This window comes from Zeus faber, assembly GCF_960531495.2.
Source record: "Zeus faber genome assembly, contig: SCAFFOLD_70, whole genome shotgun sequence".
In the NCBI taxonomy this organism is placed as follows: domain Eukaryota; kingdom Metazoa; phylum Chordata; class Actinopteri; order Zeiformes; family Zeidae; genus Zeus; species Zeus faber.
Window position 1 is genome coordinate 10,814 of NW_028293170.1, and position 21,687 is coordinate 32,500.

Here is a 21,687-nt window from a genome sequence, read left to right on the forward strand (position 1 = left end):
TTGTGTGTGTGTTTTGTCAACGGTAGAACTGTGCTGTAGGCTGTGGTGCGTGATCCGCTCTGTGTTTCTCCTTAAAAAAAACATAGATGTAATTATTTTATTTGTTTTTATTTTATTTTCCGACGCTGCTCCGCACACCGCAGTGAAAGTCAAAACAAACTTTTACATTTTTCCTTGTAGATCTAATATGAGTGAAGATTCAGCAACTGGATTGCTTATTTCACCCCCTCAAACTGTTCAAATTGTGCAGATTTTGGTGGCCTGATAAGGTGAAATCAGTGAAGGTTTACATAGAAATGCAACAGAATCCGGAGTAAAGCTCAAACCCCATTGGCTCACAAAAGTAGTGGCCTCGGGCGGGTGGCTGCTCCCACTGAAACCACCTGTTTTCAGACAGGGTGGAATGGCTGTATGTTAGAATGGCTCGAATGCATAATCTGAGTCGTATTTTCAGCAGAAAAAAGTGTAAAACATGTTTTGGGGACCTCAGAGACCAAATATTAACTTGGTGAAAAAGAGCATAATAGGTCCACTTGAAATTATTTTAAATCAGTTAAATTAATGGAATTTAAACGCTGGATTTTATCGAGTGTGATAGTGTGGAGAACTGACATCTCTATTGTCAGTGTGTAATGGATGGATAGATGGATGATGGATGGATGGATGGATAGAGACTTCCTCCCAGAAGGGGAACTGAAATTGTCTAATAATAATTAAAATACAATAAAATAGAAAATTAAAAAGGCCATATATAATAATAATGTATAAAATGCAAAAATGTAAAAATATAAAAGATTAAATAATTGAACAGTTAATTGTACACAATAAGATGAGTGTATAGTTGGTCACATCACCTAACACTGATTTTGTTGTTTGTTTGTTTGTTTTTGTTTTTTTGTTTGTTTGTTTGTTTTTTCAACTCCTAGGTCTGGTGGAGATTTGCCTGATGCATCCCCTGGATGTCGTGAAGACAAGGTACATTCAAACACACACACACACACACACACACACACACACACACACACACACACACACACACACACACACACACATCTAATCAATTAATTACATTAATTTATCCTAAAATTCCTTGAGATTAGTCTGGCCCTCACACACACACACACACACACACACACACACACACACACACACACTCACACTTTTTCCAGTTCACATCTGCCTTGAATCCTGTTCCGTGGGCTGGGTAATGGCACTTGGGCGTATGAAGTGAAGTTCCTCACATACCAGCTCTTTTTCCCCCGCTTAGCATGCCTGGCTGGCTCTGAGCACTTAACCAACCTGGGCATCGATGCCCAAGGCCTCGGGCCATTTTTGTGGAAAAAATGAAATGCATCATTTACCCATTTGTTCCCCACACTATGTAAAAGTAATACCGCTTGGTGTTTCCAAACCGTTTCTTTAGCTCACCGCTTTTCCATTTAATCTCGTTCTTTTTTTTCATCCCTTGTGCTCTGTGGTTTGTAAGAGTTGATTTAACTAAGATTTCTGATGTGAAGCAGCATTAAGGAGGACAGTTTTTGCCTTTTTGGACTATTTTTAGTTTGACGATATTTTGCCCTTTTCAATCGCGTCGTCCAAGTCAGGTCATATCGTCGCTCCTCCCTCTTGCAATTTGACCGGAGACTTTCTTTTTGTTTAGAGGTTTGCTCCCTCCCACCCCCACCCTTATTGAAGCAGCGAAGCTTGACGGAGCAGAGGTGTTGGGAGTGGTAGGGAGCTTCTGCAGGAGACATATTGGGACGTATTGTTGGTGATCAACCCAACAGACGTGTTGTCATAATACTCCTAACAACAGTGTCTCGAAACCAGGTGGAATGCACGTTTTCCCCGTGTTTGTTTGGGGTTGTCTTTTTTGGGGGGGGGGGGGGTTTATTTGCATATATATTGCAAATAAAACTTTCAATAATGCACGTCTACTATTGTAGAGGAGGCTGTTTATTGATGAAATGTGGGTAGACAGCGACTTTTCCTCAACGCTACTGATGGAAACTCACCTCATTCACATCCTATTTACTAACATTGGTTTAAAATTCCCCTTAAATTTCTAACGATTTTACAAAAAGATCACGATCTGCTCAAATAATCGCGATTTGGTGATTATGCGATGAATATGTGTGACCTTGAGAAGGTAGGGCGTACCGTTCAGGTTGGCGGAAAATGGCGGACCCCGCCACCAACAAAGGAAACAGCATAATGCATGCATAATGCAAACACATTGAATGGCTCTTTGTTAAAAAGAACCAGCTGAATAAGGTATCAAATATGGGATTTTTTTCACAAAACAAAGGAATGTTATGGATTACCGCTTTAAAGAGTCGTGAATTAAAGGCACACTTTTTGATACACTTTTCCTGGGATCTTTAGCAGCAGAGGAGCAGCAGGAGTGAACCGAGTGCCTCTGCCTCCACTGTCAGCCTCTCTCTCCCCAGTTCATCCAGCGGGAGTGGTAGCTCTGTTTTTGGGGTGAAGGGGGATCAATAGCCTCACACTCCAGTTTCCCAGCTATAAACAGGTCGTAGGCCAATACTAAAGCTTTATGGGGTTTCACAGGCCCAGACGAGACCTCTGGTTCGGTTCTCTGACCCCCCTCACCCCCACCCCCACCCTCCACCCAACCCCCCACCCCCCTTCCACCTCCGCTGCCCTTCGCGCCAGTCGTCGGTAAATTCTGCTGCTTTTCTGTCATTTACGGCGACACTTTCTTGGTAAATAAACTGCATGGCGTGCCTTTTTAAGAAGTGGGGCGTTTGCACGTCGAAGGGGATGCTACCCCCCAGAAGACGGGCGGGGAAAAGCCGCGGGTTGTACGGGTAGATATTGGATACCTCCAAGGCCTGAGATGTGATTTATGGTCACATGGAGAAGGTATGGGAGTTTATTACAGGTAAGTCTTGACTTTGTCCCTCGGCAAATGGGGTCGGGGTTCAAAGTCCAGGTACTGTTTTCTTTGTAATTTGCTTCCTTAAAATTTGGTGAAAGCCCTTATACAGCCGGACAGCTTTATCTCTGTGTTTGCTGTGTTTGTCTCCACGCATTTAGGTCGACGGATATTCTGTGGGCAGAAACTGGCCGGTGGGAATAAAGATCTGTATTAATTTGGTAATATTTAGTGTTTTAATTAGTTGTTTGTCAAAGTGTAGATCCACATAGATGGATACACACACATACACAACTACTGACCAATCTACCATTTTGGTAATTCAACCATAAATACGTCGTTTTGCTTTTTTATTGAAGAGTGCCTTGGACTTTTGATCTTTTTTGTTAGATTTTTTTTTACCAAATGTTTGCGATATTGAGTTGAACTTCCTCAGCACCTTAGACCTTTCCTAATAATAATAATAATAATAATAATAATAATAATAATAATAATCATATAGTAAATATAATAATAATAATAATAATCATAATTATTATTATTATATAGTAAATATAATAATTGTAATAATAATTATAATTATAATATAGTAAATATAATAATAGTAATAATAATATTATTATTATTATTATTATTATTATTATTAATAATAATAATAATAATAATAATAATAATAATAAGTATAATTATTACAGTAAATAAAATAATAGTAGTTATACAAATAAAAGCATAGTAATAAAAATAAAACATAAGAAGAAAAATAATACACATATACTTGCGTACACAAAAACATATAACAACAAATACATTTATGTTTATATATGTACCAAACACACATACATATTTACACCTATCAGTACACACATAGCAACAATCATACTATGCAAACACTCCCTAACATAGGTGCTTGCACAGAGACAGACACAGACACACACACACATAGATGCACACACACACACACACACACACATAGATGCACACACACACATACACATAGATGCACACACACAGACTTGCGTGCGCACACACACACACACAGACACACAGTAACACGTTACTACAGGTCTACCTGCTTAAAATTCGCTCATGAATTCATAGACCAAGCAAACACGCCATCGAACTAATTGGGACACAGAGCTGAAATCCATTAGTAGGAACCTTGGAGCCAGTCGGCAGGAGTCAGACACCGCCACACCTCTCTCACTCACTCTCTCTCTCTCTCTCTCTCTCTCTCTCTTTCTCTCTCTCTCCCCCTCTCTGGCTCTTATTAGGTCCCATGTCCCACTTTAATGTCCACTGGCCCAAATTGGATGGCAACTGGAGTAAATTTAGTCTCCAACACCGTATCAAAGGATTTTTTTTTCTTTTCTCTTTTCTTTTTTTTTTTGACAAAATGTATTCCTGCAAGTAAAGGTGAACATATTTGTCTCACCTCCCAACCCCCTCTCAGGGGGGGAGCGGGAGAACCGCTGAGTTAGTCTGAGCCAAACTGCAACAGTTCATTCCCCAAGTAATCCTCAGGTATAGGAATACTTTCATTCAGATATGAAATATCTAGTCTTCAACAACTATTACACCTGTATTTTTCAAACATTTGTTTGTTTGTTTGACGTCAATATTAAACGCAGCATTCTGCTCGGATCGCAGGATGCATAAAATGTGCATTATGTAATTTATGTGAGTTAAGCTTGCGATGAAAAAGGTCATAAGTTATCCTGATGTAAAACGGGCTGCCCGGGAGTTCCTCAGATGTGAGATTGATGTTCTTGTTACTGGCGCAAGGTAACGGGGTCACGGCTTTGGCTGGTGAGTAAACCCACTATGGGGTGGAAATCTGAAACAACAAAGCCAGAAGACATGCTTCAGGTCTTCTGAATGGGCATTGAGTTTGGGCACAAACACATGAAGCCATATTCACACACGGTGCAGTTTCAACATTAAAGAGCTAATAGGAAACTTTATCTTGTAAAATAAAATCCCTTATTTATTTAGCGGGCACTTTATAAGAAAACAGCCATTTGATGTACGCATGTTAAGTACGTGCTCCTCTGTATGTTGTTTCCGTTTTTGGTGGCGGGGTCCGCCTATCCCGGCAAGAATGCACTGACTGGGCGATTGCAAGAATAAATATCCCCACTGCCTCAAGTGACCAGGAAAAAAAAAAAGAGAACCATTTAGAAGGAGACAAACTTTGGAGAAAAGAAAGTGACCGCCATGGTATCAAGACAATAGTAGCCCAGGATGTTAAAAAAAAAAACAGCTTTTTCATTTTCGAATGGATTTCCGGGACTTGTAATCCACCCGATACAGATAACCTCATGGATTGACATGCAACAAGCCCAGATAGGTACCAGGTATAAAAAACAAAAAACTGTAAAGCAGTAACAAAGTTCTGTTTGCGCTCTGAGCATTATGCCGTCTGAGCGCTAACGTGCGTTTAAGCTGCTGCTCTCATATGACACCGTGAATGCACTGGAAGACCTCTTGCTGCAGGAGCGTCAGACAGGACACACGCGCTGCGTCCACGATACTACATGTTTGTGCCCTTGTCCGGCGTACTTTAGCGTGTGCAGAAGGGGGGCAATGTCTTCTCAGATGTACTACATCGTCATGTACGGTAGCCGCTCGGCTTCCTTACGGGACGCGGAGGGTTGATGGCCACACTGGATAGAAACCTTTGCCAGCGTCTCACCCTCACAATGCATTGTGGATTACTCCTCAGTGTAGTGTGTGGTGTTTGCACGCTACAATTCTTCCCCTGATATCGTTTGTCACCCAGGTACTTTTTGCATTCTATTTGAGCATACTGTGGCATACTGCACTCATTTTTGCGTCCTAAATAATATGCCAGGATGCCATTTTGGATGCAGGATGACATCAAAACCAAAGCCAAATCTTCGACTTGACACGGGAAGTTCCTTCTGCCCATGAGGCCAAACTGCCAGCAAATGATATGACCTGCCTCATGTACTATGTATTATTTTTATTATTCACTATACAATACATCTAAATCGAAGGAACCCCGCTGTTGGGCGCTCTCGTGTCACCCATCACCCGTCTATCTGCCGGAGTTACCTGCAACAATACAGAAATAATACCCGATGCTAATCTTGCACCGATTGTGACTCATTCTGCCGAAATGTGACTAAAATCTAAATGTAGCATGGATCACACAAAGTAAACAGTTAATTGCCCCTGACCCTTACCCCCTCTGCGAGCTGTGGCAGAAATGTGGGGGGGTTGAGGACCCGGGGGGGTGGTTGGACGGTGCAGGGGAGGGTGTTCCTGAACCTGGTAGGGAGAGACAGTGGGACCAGAGTTACAGCTTTTCATTAACCTGGAAACCACCTATTTACATGGTTCATGGGCTGGTCTCAGCTCACTTGGAGGTAACAAAGGGTGTCGCTTGGTGCTTTTCTGCAGGGGTCTGTGTGCTCGGGGCTCCCCATCTGACTCTGATCACGTTCCCCCCTCTCATTAGGGCGCAGCACAGACTGCCTTTCCCTTCATGTCCAGATCTTGTTACACGGGGCTCCACCCTTAAGCACACACGGGTGTTCGAACACAGTCACCCACACACACACACACACACACACACACACACACACACACACACACACACACACGCGCACGCACGTAGGTGTACTTCTTCTTAAAACAACCTCTTGTCATCCTCTCTACTATTGGCATCAAGCGAGGAGGCCACGCCTTTGCAGTGGCTGCACGCCCGTCTGAGTGAATACTCTTGTCACCGCGAGCCATTAGCGCTCCACGACGGTCGCCGCCCTCAATGTAATGAGCCTCAACCATCAATACCTGAACTGGAAGTTAGGTTCAGTCATGCCTTAATGAAAGCTCGGCCTGCGCTTGTACACTTATTTTCAATGGGCCTTGTTTCCGCCGCCTTTTATCTGGCGACTTATCCGGTGTTTTGTCCAACGTCTTGTGGTCACGCCTAACAGATGACTGCTCTTCCTCCGGCTCGCTCGACTCGCTCTCCGACCCCAAACTGACCGGCTTCCTCTCCACCTGCTCGCTGACCGTCCATATTATCCCCGCGTTCTCTGTTTACTAACTTCCGTTATTCGGAGTCGCTCTCGGACGCCCTGCTGTTCGGATTAATAGTGCCTCCTTTGTTTTTGTAAATCTCCGCGTTACTATCACATAACCTTTATTGCATTATTTACCTTTCCCATCAGAACTTATTACTGTAATTTGTGAAACAGTTGTGTTTTGTTTTCCGTTGCTTGTTGTCGATTATGCATCGGAAAGATTGCATTGCATTATGCAATTGTGTAAATTGCATTGTATGACATGGCTGTCAGAGCCAGTGTAAACTACTGGGCCTGCCAAACTGCCTGCGCCAAGCCTGATTAGAAAAACCTGGACCTCGCTCGCTCAGGGCACTGGCCCCTCGCTCCGCTGCAGTTGCCAGGACAACGCTACTGATCACAGCAAGCATGAAAGTGTGTCCCTCTTGGGGGGCTAGAAAGTGAACTTTGACAAGGGGCTTTGACAGATGACGTCCTGTCTTTTTTTTTTTTTTTTTTTGGGGGGGGTGAGGGGGCGGCAGCGTAAAAGACGAGCTTAAGGCTCCCCCCCCCACGCCCTGCTCCTCCCTTCATTGGCCTCCAACTGCTGGATGAACCCCTGCCCACGTCTGGAGGAATCCCCGACGCACGCCCGCAAACAGCAGGCCACAAAGGCACCGGGAGCCCGAGAGCAGATCCTCCGGAGAGTCCGGCTCCCGGTCCCCGCGGGGCTCCGAGGCCGCGGGTAAAACTGACCCAGAAACAAGATGTCGGCAGAGCGCGGCCCTGCTCATTCCGTGCGGCGCTTGTCACTGCATCGCGTAAGTGTGCGATGAGCCAGAGATGACATCAAGTTAGACCGATGTCAAATCCCAAAAGAGAGGGAGCGAGACGGAGAGGAGCGGCCAGGCACCGGCGTCTTACGATCCCACCATATCTAGTTTGAACTGTGTGATTGCATCCCCGTCGGATTGTTGTGATAAAAACTTTGTTTACTGGATGTCAAACCGACGTTTCTTAATTATGTGGAAAACAGTTATAGTGTGGATCCCTGTATTTATAGCTATAAAAAAACAAATATAAACGAGCCAAGATCAATCCCAAACCGTGCCAGAGCAAGCTCCTTTCCAGGAGATTTCCCAAGACTTGCAACAGCAACCTGGAACGTTTTCTCCGTTCTCTTGCCTGCTCACTGTACTTTTATTGTGATATTAATATATCAGTGAAGGGGGACTCATTCCAGCTCAACGGCCGCGTCGGATTTAGTTTTGTTTCACTCTACTCTCTCTGCCGTATTCATTCTCTCGTTTATTTGCTCACTCTCTCTTTCTGTCTCTCCGCACACGCATGAATAAGGACTCTGGACATCCTTTTTACACCCCATATCTCACTTTCACTATGTTTCCCTGCACTCTGAAGCTTTTATTTTGGTTTATTTTCGAATATGTTGGCTCCGCAAAGACTGGTAGTGTACAGCGGGTGTGATGTATCACTAAAAATATATTTTTTTAGTGCATTGCATTTTGCGTTGGCTATGACTGCTTTCTGTAAGTGATTTAATGTGGCATGTTGTGAAACTGATTGTAAAAATTGAGGCGCGACTTGAAGCCTAAATGTTCGTCGTATTCATCACCATAAATAGTTTTGGACCGGGAGCCTTTGCCTTTGATTCATGCAGCTCGGTCACTTCTCTCATTAAGCTGTAGGGTGGAAAAATAGAAGCAAAACACAATTTTAAACACATCTGGCTGATCGGTGGTTTGCGAGCCGCAGCCCCAGGAAGCGTCTCCGTCTCCGTCCGTCAGACTGCGGTGTTCCCCAATAACAAATGTCATAATGTCGATTTGCAAGTATATCAACGACAAGATATTTTTCTTGCGATAATGACGGCTTTCCGCATAATTGCGACCTCTCCCATTATCTCACGACATCTTTCTCGTTATAACAACTTAGCTGACAGAGTGAACGCATTAAACCACCATCTGTCTGAGGGAAAAGGAAAGGATGCACACGGAGCTAGGCTTTAATGGAGGGAGTAGACCGTGGCCAGAAGAAGATTTCCTACGGCAAGTGAAAAAGCCCCTCCCTAGGAGAGCCTGGCATTGGTTCTCTGTATCCCCTGCCCTGCGTCCCCACGTCAGTGTTACCGGGCGAGACAAGACAATGCGGTGTGGAAAAGACTCTCGGCTCTGTGGAAGCGCCGGGAGTGGTCAGTCCGCCGGTCGCCCGCTGTCGGAGGAGTCTCCAAAGTCCTCGGGCACTTCCTCACATCAAAGCAGACGTTGCTGTCGCGGGGCCAGATGGGGCTGTCCCTGGGTTATTCTTATCCAAGTAGGATGGGCTTCCATCCTCTGTCATTGGCATCCATTTCCCTCTATTCCTTCCATCTGTCGACCGAGGCCCCATTCCACTCATTGTCTAGATCTTAATTTATGATCCAATGGCATATAATGGTGAATAAAATGGAATAGAATAGTGAATGTAGTGGTTTTGGGAGTGTTTTCAAAATATTTTGCCTATTGAATGTATTTATTAGAACCGGTAGAGTTGCCCATGACAGACTCCGAACTAATGATCAGAAATATAAATTGCCTCCAAGTTCAAGAGCCCACCCAAATAAGCATTATGTGGAATATATATATATATATATATATATAAAAGTATCTTTCTCTCACTGACTTAATGGCATGAGGATTGCCCTTCCCTTTTCACCTCTCGGCCACTTTGCTGTCCCCAACACATTGCATTCGACTGGAACCTGCTGACTGAGTTGTCCGTGAGTAGCTAGCGTGCTATGCATAACAGTTTTGCCAGAGAACCTCTGGATCAGGGCCACAGCACAGCTCAGGCTGTTTTGTTTTTTTCTTTTCGTTATTTTTATGTCGGTCTTCCTGCCTTGCGGCAGTTACGCAGGCTGATGCCAGGTTGGAGAGGTCAAGGTATACGAGGAGACATCTGGGCAGGCAAAACTGGTTCCAACATCACTGCAGGGGGCCAGATAAGTCAGTTTTATCTGTGCGAGAAGAAGCCCAAGTGGTGGAAGGATGTCATAGCTCTTTAACAACCATGTAACTGCTGTAACCCACCCCCCCTCCACCCCTCGCTTATCCAAACTCCAGCCTGCTCCATAACCCAGGCTGTCCAGGCCGTCCCGGCTGTCCAGGCTGTCCAGGCTGTCCAGGAGGCCTGTGGCGCTGGTGAAACCCAAGCTGGCACGGCCCAGACCGAGCCCTGGCAGCCTGCGGTGTCGCGAGCGCCAGAGGTTTATCACTTCCCCTCTTCCTCCCATCTTGCTTCTTCTTCCAAGTCTTTATCTCTGTCTCCCCCCCCCCTCTCTCTCCCTCTCCCTCTCCCTCTCTCTCTCTCCCTCCCTCCGTCCTCTCTCTTCAAACGGTCTTCTTTCTGGTTTCCCATTTTAAGTATTTCACTATGATTGACAACTAAATGGCACAGCTAAATGGGATTAAGTGATACATTCATTGTTGTGAAATTTTTCATAGAAGTATGGATTTTATGGTTTGGTTTGGCAGAGATTGCAAATGTCTTCATCGCAAAGTGTTTACCACAAAGGAATGAGCAGCTACTGGGTGCATCCACAGCCATTTTATGCAACCACTCTTTTGATTGGGTGGTTGGATGGCCACGGTCGGGATCTGGTGGAATTCCCATCTTCGCCATGCGGTATCATTTAGTTTTGAACGTGCCCTTAACCTTGTGTACCATTGCAATGGACTTTTACCATCTCTATGATCCCACCCATTAAAATTAACTGTCTGGCTGTAAAAATAGATTTCCCTTTAACGCTGCCTTCAGGATTGTCGTATGCGCTTCAGATCTAACATGGGAAACGGCTCAACTTTCATCCTCCCCCTCTGGTTACTCCTTTCTTACTTTCTTTCTTTCTTTTAACGTCTTGCCTCTCCCCTGCTCCCTCAAAACATTCCATTCAGGAAGGTGTAAGAAGGGGCGGGCGACACCATAGCAACCACTCCAAACAAACATGACGCAATCATAAATTTGATATTTACAAATGCTCACGCCAAAACAATGCAAGGCAATGACTTGTTCTTGACTGTTATTTTTTTCATGTAGTGTTTTTGTCTGTGTGGATATCTTTTAATATGAAATGACATTTGTACTTGACTGCATGGTCAGCATTGCTGCCCCAGTGTCAGGGAGAGAGTATACCCTTATTTTACAAGGCAACATTTGAAAGACCCCTTTTAAACAGTCTACCCCTTTAAAAGCAGACCTATCAAGAGTATGCCTTTTGATCAACCCAATAACCCTTTGCCCCAACTTATAGCTTTAGTTTTTTTTCTCAAAAACCATCATTATCGAACCTCAAATAAGGAGCTCCTCCTCGCCAGGGTGAAGGCCCGTCTTGCGGGTCCCCACCCGAGCCCATTACCACCAGGGACCGGGGGCGGACGCGGCTCTGTGGCTCCACTCGGCCCTTAGACACAGTGCTCCTGTCCATAAAAATACAAAAAATGGGGCACTAACCTGCTACTCCGCTCTCATTTACCTTTTGCCTCCTTTGTGAATGCTTTTATAGGGAAAAGAGGTCAGGTGGCGTAGGGCTTGATGCTTATTTAACCCAGAGCGCTTGTCTCGCTTCGGGCAGCACAGACCTGCCCTGGCCCTCACCCCGACCACGGGCAGCTCAGGCCCAGCTCGGGGCCCGTAAAGAGGGGACAAGGGGGGAATGAAGCGGACAGTCCGGGTTGAGGAGAGGGACTCGTAATGAACTGACAGATCTCATCACCTTAGAGAATCGCTGGCCTACTTGGGCTACGTGGACACCTTTTAAAAGTTTTTCCTACACACCTCATGGTGATTAGTACATGTTGTTTTCTGCTGTTGGTTGCACTTAGGGGCAACATCGGCCGCTTCCTAGCCAGGGGCCTAAAAAGCTTCCCCTGCTGCCCAGAGTTCCTCTGGTCTTCACCATTATCTTCTACTCCCTGGGCCTTGCTGTTTGGTCCCTGGCTTTTATGGCAGGGTAGGAGAGGGCCATGAGGAAATGAGGTGACCCCAGGGTCAGGACTGGAGTCAGAAGGCTGGAACCGGACCACGCCGCTGCCGACAACACTCTCACACGGCCGGTTCGGTAAGGGGCAGCCAGAGTAGATGAGAAAAAAGGAGACTGACTGAGGGGTTTTCATCCTTGACCCTGGAGTCATATGCCTTCAATTAAGCCCGATTTGAATTTGTTTACAGGGCCCAGTGGTCTTAAATCTTCCGGGTCTTAACCCCACCCCCTTGCTCCCCCCCTCTCTCCCCCCACCCATCACCCCATCCTTTCATACCTCTGTCCTCGGGTCCTTCCCTCTTTCTGCTTTTTAATATGGTGTTGGACGTCTATTTATTATGCTGTTTTAACTGGTTTTCAGACGCAGGTTACAAGCTATTTCGGAATCCGCCAAATAGGATGTGGGGGACACCCCTCTAAGATGTTAATCTGTTAGCGATATGAAAGGCCGCTCACCCCACTAAACCCCTCCTCCACTGGAACCTGGGGGCTCTTTATGGCCCCATCAGGCACCCGACTGGACGACTTACTGCTGACCTCATGACCTGGCAGTTGGAGCCATATGAGGAGAGAATCTTTTCTCCAGTCGCTTCCCTGCCTACACAGTTCCACTCCGCCTGTCTCTCCGCTCAGAATGTCCTTTGCTGTCTGTTTGGACGGGACAGTCGCAGGTTATTTCATTTTTGTCACAGGTATAATGTACAATTGTTGCTGGTAACAGGATAATTACCAGCAACATTTTTAATGACATTGATGTCACAGTGCTAAGGACGATGTGTTACGTAAGGAGGTTCAGATTTTATTCTCTTTTGAAGGTGAATAGTCTTGGAATCCACACTTGGCTCCCACTGCCATGGCAAGGTTGAATCTTTTTTCTTTTTTTTTTTTTACTTTGTCGTGGAACAAAACCAAAAACGTTTTTGAAAAGGTCTCTTCTTGTAGGTTACCATATGTATGTAATATGTAAGAGATTTCAGTGGATTTAAACCGAGATGTTGACCTTTGAACCCCAACCAGAGGTCACAATTGAAGCCCTGTATTTCAGTAATTAAAAGAGCTACCAGATTAAGGTGCTATAAACAATAAACTAGACATGTACTTTTACAGGGGTGGTAGTGACAATAGAGAGCGACACTTAAAATGGCTGAACATATAATTCAGGGCTTGGAAAACTTAAATTCTGACAACGCAGATATATTCCCCGACCAAATATATATGATGAATACCCCAATACACATGCATGTCGTTTTTCACCCATAATTTTGTTTCATTTGTTGGTTTATAATATATAACTGCTTTACCCATGAAGCAATTGCATCAAGATGTATAAGAAAATGGTGCAGAATTGTAGGTTAGGGTTAACGTTAGGGTTTGAAATATTTACAAATAATAAAGTAAATATTACGCTATGTATATAATCATTTCTTTTTGCGCCTGTAGAAGTCTGCACGATATCAACCTCGTTTTAAGAAAAACATGTTTTATTTGCGATGTCATGGACACTACACTACCCATAATCCTAAGCGTTACAGCAACGTCTCTGATTGCTGAAGCTCGCTGTTACCATGGAAATGTTTACCGCACTGGCTGATGGGTACACAGCTGCTCAATCGCTGACATTTAGATCCAGTTTAATTGTATCCATGAATGAAAGTCATACTGAGGGCGTGACCCTCTTATCCCCTTTCTCGCCCAACCTTTAATAGACCATTCAGAGGAAAAACTAAACCAGTATACCGCTCCTTCACCATGCCACCCCCCCCCCCACCCCCTCTGCTTCTTAGATCGAATAAAAGTGACGCCGGGTTGCTCCATCACATTAAAGAATGACATGTAATTGAAGAGCTGTTAATGCAATGGGCTTACTAGCGTGTTAGTGGCCGAGACGCTTGCTGCAAAAGGAGCTGATCCCAGGGAGTTGGGTGGCTAATTGGATCGGTTGGGTTAAGTAAATGTTTGAGTTTTCCCCTGTGTGAAAGGGGGCGGGGAGGGCCCGACCCGGCGATTGGAGCCGCAACTCGAAGCTGGAGCAAAAACTGAGAGAGGGGATGAAAGGGAGAAGAGAAGAGAGTAAAGGAGAATATGGGCTCATTAAGATTAAGGGATCAAGTCCAATTTATTTAACGTGCATTCCACGCAGCATCGTCCGACACTGAAGGCTGCAACTAACTCGAAACTAAGAGCAATGATAAAATACCAAATTAGCTCACAAAAGAGGTTACATATATACACAGCACATTACGACGGGATAAAAATGGACAAAAAACAGATGGCAACTAATGTGGGGACGGTGATGATATTATATGTAGAGACACGTACGTGTATATTGTATGATTAAGTTGTATATATTTCAGGGCTAGAAAAGCCTCACTTCTACAATTACTCATTTCAGATTCCAGATCCAAAGAGGAGCAGGTGACCCCACCAGCTACAAGAGCCTGGGCGACTGCTTCAGGACCATATTCCGCAATGAGGGGTAAGATGCTCGCACTAGCCGTCACCGGTAGAAATTCTCAAGTTCTGGGGCCTTTCCGTGGACCAATTCAAGCACGGGCGGCGCAACTACGACAAACCTACGCGCGCTCGTCGCTGCGCTCAAGGAGGGAACCTCACGCTGCGCCGTCCGTCACAGCCTCATAAACCAGCTCCGAGCGTCGGCTGCAACACCCGCCGCGAGCTGCCGGCGAGAGCATTTCACTTGAGGTTGCCAAGTGGCCACCGTTTTTTCACTCCAGAGGGCTCAACACCGGGTTCTGGCATCCCCTCCCCGGTACCCATGTGCGGCACCCTCAGCCTCCCACCACTAAATGCACAGTGATAATCCTTAACTACCACCAGAAATTACAGTCGCAACATCGGACGTCCTGCACATTGCCCGACCATAAAACGTTTCACTGGGGAACGCCGCTCTCGCCTCTTTGCCTTAGTAAACCCTTAAGCCGAATTTAGGGTTTCTTCTCCCACCATATTCCCTTCCCCGAAACCCACAACTTGGTTTCCACATTTCAACCAACAGCCTCAGCCACACTTTTCTCCTGTACTGACACGTCGTAAAAACCAAGCGATGAGAATGGTCTGGCTACACTACGCCAGGGTCTGAATGGGATCTCCCGGCGTTTAGCACCGGTCTGGCCTGCGGGGATTAAGATTCTTGTGGCATTGTGTCAGGAGGAGTAACCTGGCAGGGGAAAGGTGTTTACATCACGATGACATGACTTCATCAATAATTTGGTAATGTTCTGACGGAAAATAAAGTCCAAATTGTCATTATAAGTAGAAATCTATTTTCAGTTGTTTTTTTTTTACTTTGTGCGTTTGACAAGATAAAAAAAAAAGGAAAATCCGCGGTTTAAAAAAAAATAATAATAATAATTTATTTCGTGACATAAGTTGTGAAGGGTGACGTGCCAAATGATGTCGCCATAAAACTGTTGGAACTGTGAAGCGACCAAACATCTCCGGAGCGCCTTGCCCAGCGGTGCGCCGGCTTCACAGGCTCTTTTAGGGCGCGGACGGGCGTCGAGAGAAGGGCGGCGCAAACGGCGCTGTCTTCCCCCGTCTCCCCCCTCTTCTGGTGGGGGCGGGGGCGGGGGGCCGTGACAGGCCGGCCTGAGACAGTGCAGGCCTCGGAGGGAGTGCTTTGCCACTCGTTCTGTTTACGGCGAGTCGACAGCTTTATAGTGGATATAAAATTGATCTGCTGTGAGGTGTGAGCCGGTGGCGGTTGGAGCTCCTCCTCTGGCAGCGGCTCCCAGGCCCGCGCCGCCCTGCTACCGTCCCCCCTCCCCCGCCGCCCCCTTGCCAAACGGGCTCGCACGCATCCTGCGCGTTCCTTCACGTGCTTTATCTGTTTTGTTACGTTTTGTTTGTTTTTTGGGAGGGATGGGGGTTTTTTTCCGTGTGGGCGTAGGCGACAACTGCAGCCGCAATGGCCGGAGAGCCCGGCTCACGCGAATGGCGGGGCGATGGCATTGTTCCGGAAATAAAATAAAAATAACCGTTGTTGCGCGCGCGTGCATGCGCCGCGGCGGCTGTACCCGGCTATTCCGGCTCCTCGCGGCGCTCGCAAAGCAGTTCCAGTTTGTTTCCAGTGAATCCCCGCAGACGCTGGATCTGCTTTCATATCTAATTATCACCGACGGTATATTTTTGCTGAGACCGTAATCTCTCCCCGGTAGCAGGTCCTGGATTACCCGGGCCAAAGCACTTAGATATAATTTATACAAATAGTTCTTAGGCCCCTCTGTTGTAGAGTTATTATTAAAAATAAACCTCTGTGCAGAACATGGCAGGGCTGAGCTGCACTCGGCCTCAATCCCTCTCTCGGGCAGCGGGGGAGGAAACCCGATCTCCCCTCCCGTGATTAGACTGGAGAGAGACATGGAAATATGCACATCTGCGCGTCTTAAGGACCAGGGAGGACTGTTTAGTGTAGAAACATTGTGGCTGGATGAAATAAGTTGTTATAAAAAAATATATATTAAAGAAGAGAGACTTATCTATCGAAAATATTATTCCTGTCTAAGTAAGGTCCACAATTTCACATTTGAAATCGACCAAAAATTTTCATTTTTGGAGCGAGGCGCGGAATAAAAAAGCAGCGTGATTTGTAGTTGTATCTACTGCTTACGCTGTTCCTAATGCTCAAGCAATGAGCGTGTGACTTCATGAAGGTGCGTCGCTTTGTTTTGCATGAGCGTTTCAGTCCGGGCATGAACCCGCAAACACCCTCGTCTCGAGCATCCTGAGCCGCGGTGTTGTCCAGTGGACCGGATCGGGACCCCAAAAACCGGGCCCGGGCAACTCGTTAAAGGGGTCCCCCGACGGCTACCGACGCACGCAGTGTGAAGCGCGGGGGATAAAAGCAAAGATTTGCCGTAGGAAGAGACGCGTTAAAGCTTTATACGCTAGCTTTTATCAGTGTAATCAACGTTGCTGTTTAATTGATGGCCGAAGCATAAAATCAAACTAATGGGAAGGTCTGGATGTATATAGTTCAATTACTTTTAATTGAACATATGTAAACAGCGTATATTGGACGATATTGTCCCATGTAGAGCAACGAACGCTCATGGGACATGAGAAATGGTGTCTTTCCTTTAAGCTGTTACACAGTTCACACAAAATGACCGATTCCAATGTTCATTTAACAATCGTGTCTGTTTTGTTATTTTCTCTTATGTAATTTGCAGTGACAATGATTTATGTTTGAGTTGTAAGGTATATCACTAGTGCGCAACAAGTGGCTTAGGCAAGATTCATCGAAGGAACTGTCACAATACTACATGTCAAGTCTAGCGCTTATTGTTATTGTAGGGCGGTAGCCCGGTGCGTGTGCGTGCGTGTGTGTGCGCGCGTGTGTGTGTGTGCGTGTGTGTGTGTGTGTGTGTGTGTGCGTGCGTGCGTGCGTGCGTGCGTGTGTGCGTGTGTGTGTGTGTGTGTGGTTGTGCGTGCGTGCGTGCGTGTGCGTGCGTGCGTGTGTGTTCTGACACCGGTGCAGGATGCATCAGAATTGATCCTGAAAGGCCCAAACAAACAAGGAAGCAGTTGCATTTTGTAGTGTGTAATTATTTCATGTAGCACGCACGCGTGTGTGTGTGTGTGTGTGTGTGTGTTTGATGGGTGCGGGTGTTTACTGAGGTAGGAATTCCGAGTTCCGAACACTTTATTATCCCCCTCGTTGGAAAATTCTTGAGAACGGCCTAAATATCATGCGTATTTGGCGGTTTGAAATGAAAGGGGAAGTGCGTTGACGTCACGGAAGGAGTCCAGCTCCACAAATTCTGCCACTAAAATGTTAAATAAAGAGTAAGTCAAATAATGATGTTTTTAATATTACTTGGATAAATAAGGTATGAAACGCAGCTCACACCGTTTGTGTGTATGAATATGAAGTGATTAAAGTGAAAAAAGCCCGGGTTAATTGTTCAAAGGGCATGCTGGCACCTCGCCGTTGGAGCCTGTTTATAATGAACGCTCTGACTTCCATTGAATTGCAGATGCCACAGTTGCATCAGTTCTCGTGTATTTAGGAGCCACTACCCACTACTTGTCATCGCACCTGGGTTCAACACCTTCAACCGCACGTTTCACACGTTTGAGAAAAAACGTTTTTCAACTCGCCGGCCCGAGCGATCAGGCGGCTCCGGGGCGAGCGCGATGACTGTGTCGCACGCCACCGAGACATGAATGCCTGCATGCGTGTGTGTGTGTGTGTGTGTGTGTGTGTGTGTGTGTGTGTGTGTGTGTGTGTGTGTGTGTGTGTGTGTGTGTGTGTGTGTGTGTGTGTGTGTGTGTGTGTGTGTGTGTGTGATGTCTCACCCTGAAAACCTGATTGCCGCCTGCGGGTATCAAGGCAAATCCACGCCTGGCGCCGGGAAAATGAAAATATCTGCAGATGAAGCGTGACGGCTTCTTTTACAGGCCGCTGGAGAGTTGTCGTCCCCCCTCCCCGGGGGGTCCTTTTCACCCTTTATCGTGGTCTTCTGCGATGTGGGAAGGTGACGTGACGTGAGCCGACATCTCGCTTTTTTGGCCAAACGCGGGTCTTATTCAAAGTCCCAACGTGGCAGCAATTAATTGATGATTGTCGCAAAGTGCAGATTTGGGGCCGATAGCGGTTGTCCCATTTGACTAGTTGGTTACCGCATCGTGACTGTCATGTTTACCTGCTTCCCAGGAAGACGGGGCTTGTCAAAAGAAAGGAGGCCTTATGAAAATGAAGGATCTCACACACACACACACACACACACACACACACACACACACACACACACACACACACACACACACACACAGCCAGCTGGCTCGCCGTAGCTGCTTCGCTGTGTGTCAGCAGGTGATTTGTTTAGGAAAGCCAAAAATGAGACTTGAGTGTGTACTTTACATTGGAAATCAAATCGGCATTCAAATGACAGTCGGGTGCCGGAGGCCGTATTTGGTCTGTTGCGACTTTCCTCTGCTCCTTTGTCGCCTCACCACACCACACCCCGGGAAATCTGCGGCCGCCATTTGCATGGGCCAAGAGGAGGGTGGGGGTGGGGGTCGTTTCCGGCCGAAATATAATAACCCGTGTACACCAACAATATGAGGGATTAATTTTTGGCTCCCGGCGGGGATATCCCTGAGCCACAGTTTCCACACCATAACACTTTTATGGCCCCAGCCGCATCAGGTGCGACGTCGCTGGAGACCCGATGACAGGCCTTTGCGGTAATTAGCTGCGGGTGGTTGCGCTCTCTAAATAGTATTTCTGATACCGGCACACAGTAGTGGCCTGTCCTCCTCTGGGCGACGAGCAGATATGTCGATGCTAATATTTACGCCCGGGGGGAAATCACCCGACAAGCATCTCTGTTGACTTGGGAGTCTTGTTGCCACAATAGAGTCTGTGCCAGAGTTCACATGCCGGCGTGGGCCACGCCACTCTGTCGCTCCTGTCCACAGAGCTGTGTTCAATATCAATATGAGTTGAGCTGTCGTGATATAACTTGTGTTGTTTTTTTCTTTCCTTTGGATGTTTGTTTGAAAAAATTGTTATTCTTTACTTTATTATTATTATTATTATTGTTATTATTATTTAATTGTATTTTATTTTATTATATTTTAATTTAAATATTATTTATTTATTTAATTATTTCTGTAATTGTATCATTTTATTTACGGTAAATACTACATGAGTTCAATAAAATGTTTATGAAAACGCAATCTCTCTCTCTCTCTCTCTCTCTCTCTTACAAATACCCTGACACAAAAACGTATAGTAAAGGTGAAAGTGCCACAATGACGTCTCTGCTTAAGCAGAAGAATATAAGTACTTTCTCTTATTTGCACTTTAAGTATTAAAAGTGAAATTATTTCCCATATCCATATCCACCTGATTGGCTCAGTTGCTTGTTTTTTTATATATAGAAATATAAATCCAGATTAAAAAAAAAAGTCAACAAAAGTAACTTGACTATGTAAGAAATGCGGTGCCGTCAAACGTACGGATATTTGCTTTGGAAAGTCGTGGGGAAAAGATTGAAAAGCTTCCGAGACATTCAAGTAATTGCAGATAGTTGAAAAATGTGCCTCAGTGCGGTGAAAACTGTCTGTCCCTCCGCCTCGCTCTGCCGTTCCTCCCATTTCTAACCCTCTTCAGTATCCTTTTCTTTTTTTCTTTTTTTTTTTTCTCCCCTTTGTTCCTGTCGCTCTCACTCGCCAGCGACGTTCTCCCCCTTTCTCCCTCTCCCCTAATTGTCTTTCTCTGGCTCCCGTCCCTTATTTACTTGATCTGTTTGTTCCTCTCGCCTGGCGGGCGGAGTTCAGCGTTGTCTCTCTCTCTCTCTTCCTCCATTTCTCTTCCTCTCTGCCGCACTCCTCCATCCCTAAATCCTCGCTCGCAGTTTGACCGAACCACGTTTATCTGTGTGTGATGAAAAACCTTAAGGCGTGCGTCACACCGCATGGAAGTGGAAGTTTTTAGAGTCAAAAGCGCGAGGTGGAAGGGCCGCGCCGGCTCCTCCCACCTCGCGTGCGCTCGGCCCCCGTACCCTGACGCCTTCGGGTCTCCCTCGGTTTCGTCTCGCTCTCGAAAACCGTCGGCTGCCGAGGACGCGCCCCGAAAAATGAAGACGAGATGAGAGACGTTTGGCGCCCGCGGTTCCGGGACCAGTTCTGCCTGTTTGGCTCGGAGGCCGTCGCCCTTGAATCAGCACGAGGAACCACCCCCCCCCCTTTTCCCCACCGCCTCGCCGACACGCACCTGTCTGTCTGCGGACATTGTCTTTCCGGGGCGGCCGGGTGGGAAAGCGGCCGCGCGCGCACTTTTTCGTGTGTAAACGTGTGTACCGCACATTTTCCGCTCTCTTCGCGAAAGCCGAGCGCATTCCGCCGCCTGCCGCGCTGGTGGGGGACGAGCCGAGCGGAACGCGCCGCCCGTCGCTCTGGATCGCCATCCCCCGGAGCGACGGGCCACGCACACCATGTTTTTCTTTTTTTTTTGTAGTTGTGGTTATTGTCTGAATCTTGTCCTTCCTTAATCGGCGTTCTCTGATCTGAGTGTGATCTGATCTGAGTGTGATCTGATCTGAGTGTGATCTGATCTGCGGTTTCAGATTACTGAGGGAGCAACACTTCAATTATGCAATTATACCACACGCCCTTCTGCAGAGTGTCATCTGGAAATCGGCCAGCGCTGTTTGGCAGCCGGGTTGAAGGTGTTATTGTTTGATGAATCGATGAATTAAAAGAATGTCTTCCAACCGAAGCGCGTTGGTCTCACTCATTTTTATTTTCCCGTTTTTGTCTTTCGTTTCAGCATCTACGGCTTCTACAAGGGGATCATGCCCCCCATCCTGGCGGAGACGCCCAAGAGGGCCGTGAAGGTAAAGAGGGTCCGCCGCGCCCCCTGGTCACACACACACACGCGCGCGTGCGCGCCGATCGCACGTGCCACGCCCCGCCGCCATGTTGGGGCTGCCCCGCTGTTCCTATGTACCGTGGGGGACGGCCGAATATCCACGTACAGTACAAGTACTCAGGGAACCTTCGCCCGTGACCACAACAACAAATTTGCGATGAGCTGGATGATCTCTCACGGGTGGGGGGGGGCAACGGGGGGCGGGATGAGGGCGGCCGCCCGCCGTGAGGCCGCTCCGTCTCGGGACACCAGAGACGGGGACGTGCAAAGTTTAAACGCAGGCGCGGGCCCTGGGAGGGCGGGGTCGCCGCTCACACAG

The 21,687-nt window shown here is 46.7% G+C and overlaps 1 protein-coding gene across 1 annotated transcript in view; it reads left to right on the forward strand.

Annotated features, from left to right (window-relative positions):
* Positions 1-931: 931 nt before the first annotated feature.
* Positions 932-21,687, forward strand: part of slc25a21 (solute carrier family 25 member 21) — a 30,620-nt gene continuing 9,864 nt past the window's right edge. Inside the window, exons 1-3 of the mRNA XM_080024662.1 lie at positions 932-975; positions 14,358-14,441; positions 21,267-21,333. Coding sequence (XP_079880788.1) covers positions 947-975; positions 14,358-14,441; positions 21,267-21,333 — 180 coding nt within the window. The 5' untranslated portion in view covers positions 932-946. The remainder of the gene's footprint in view (positions 976-14,357; positions 14,442-21,266; positions 21,334-21,687) is intronic.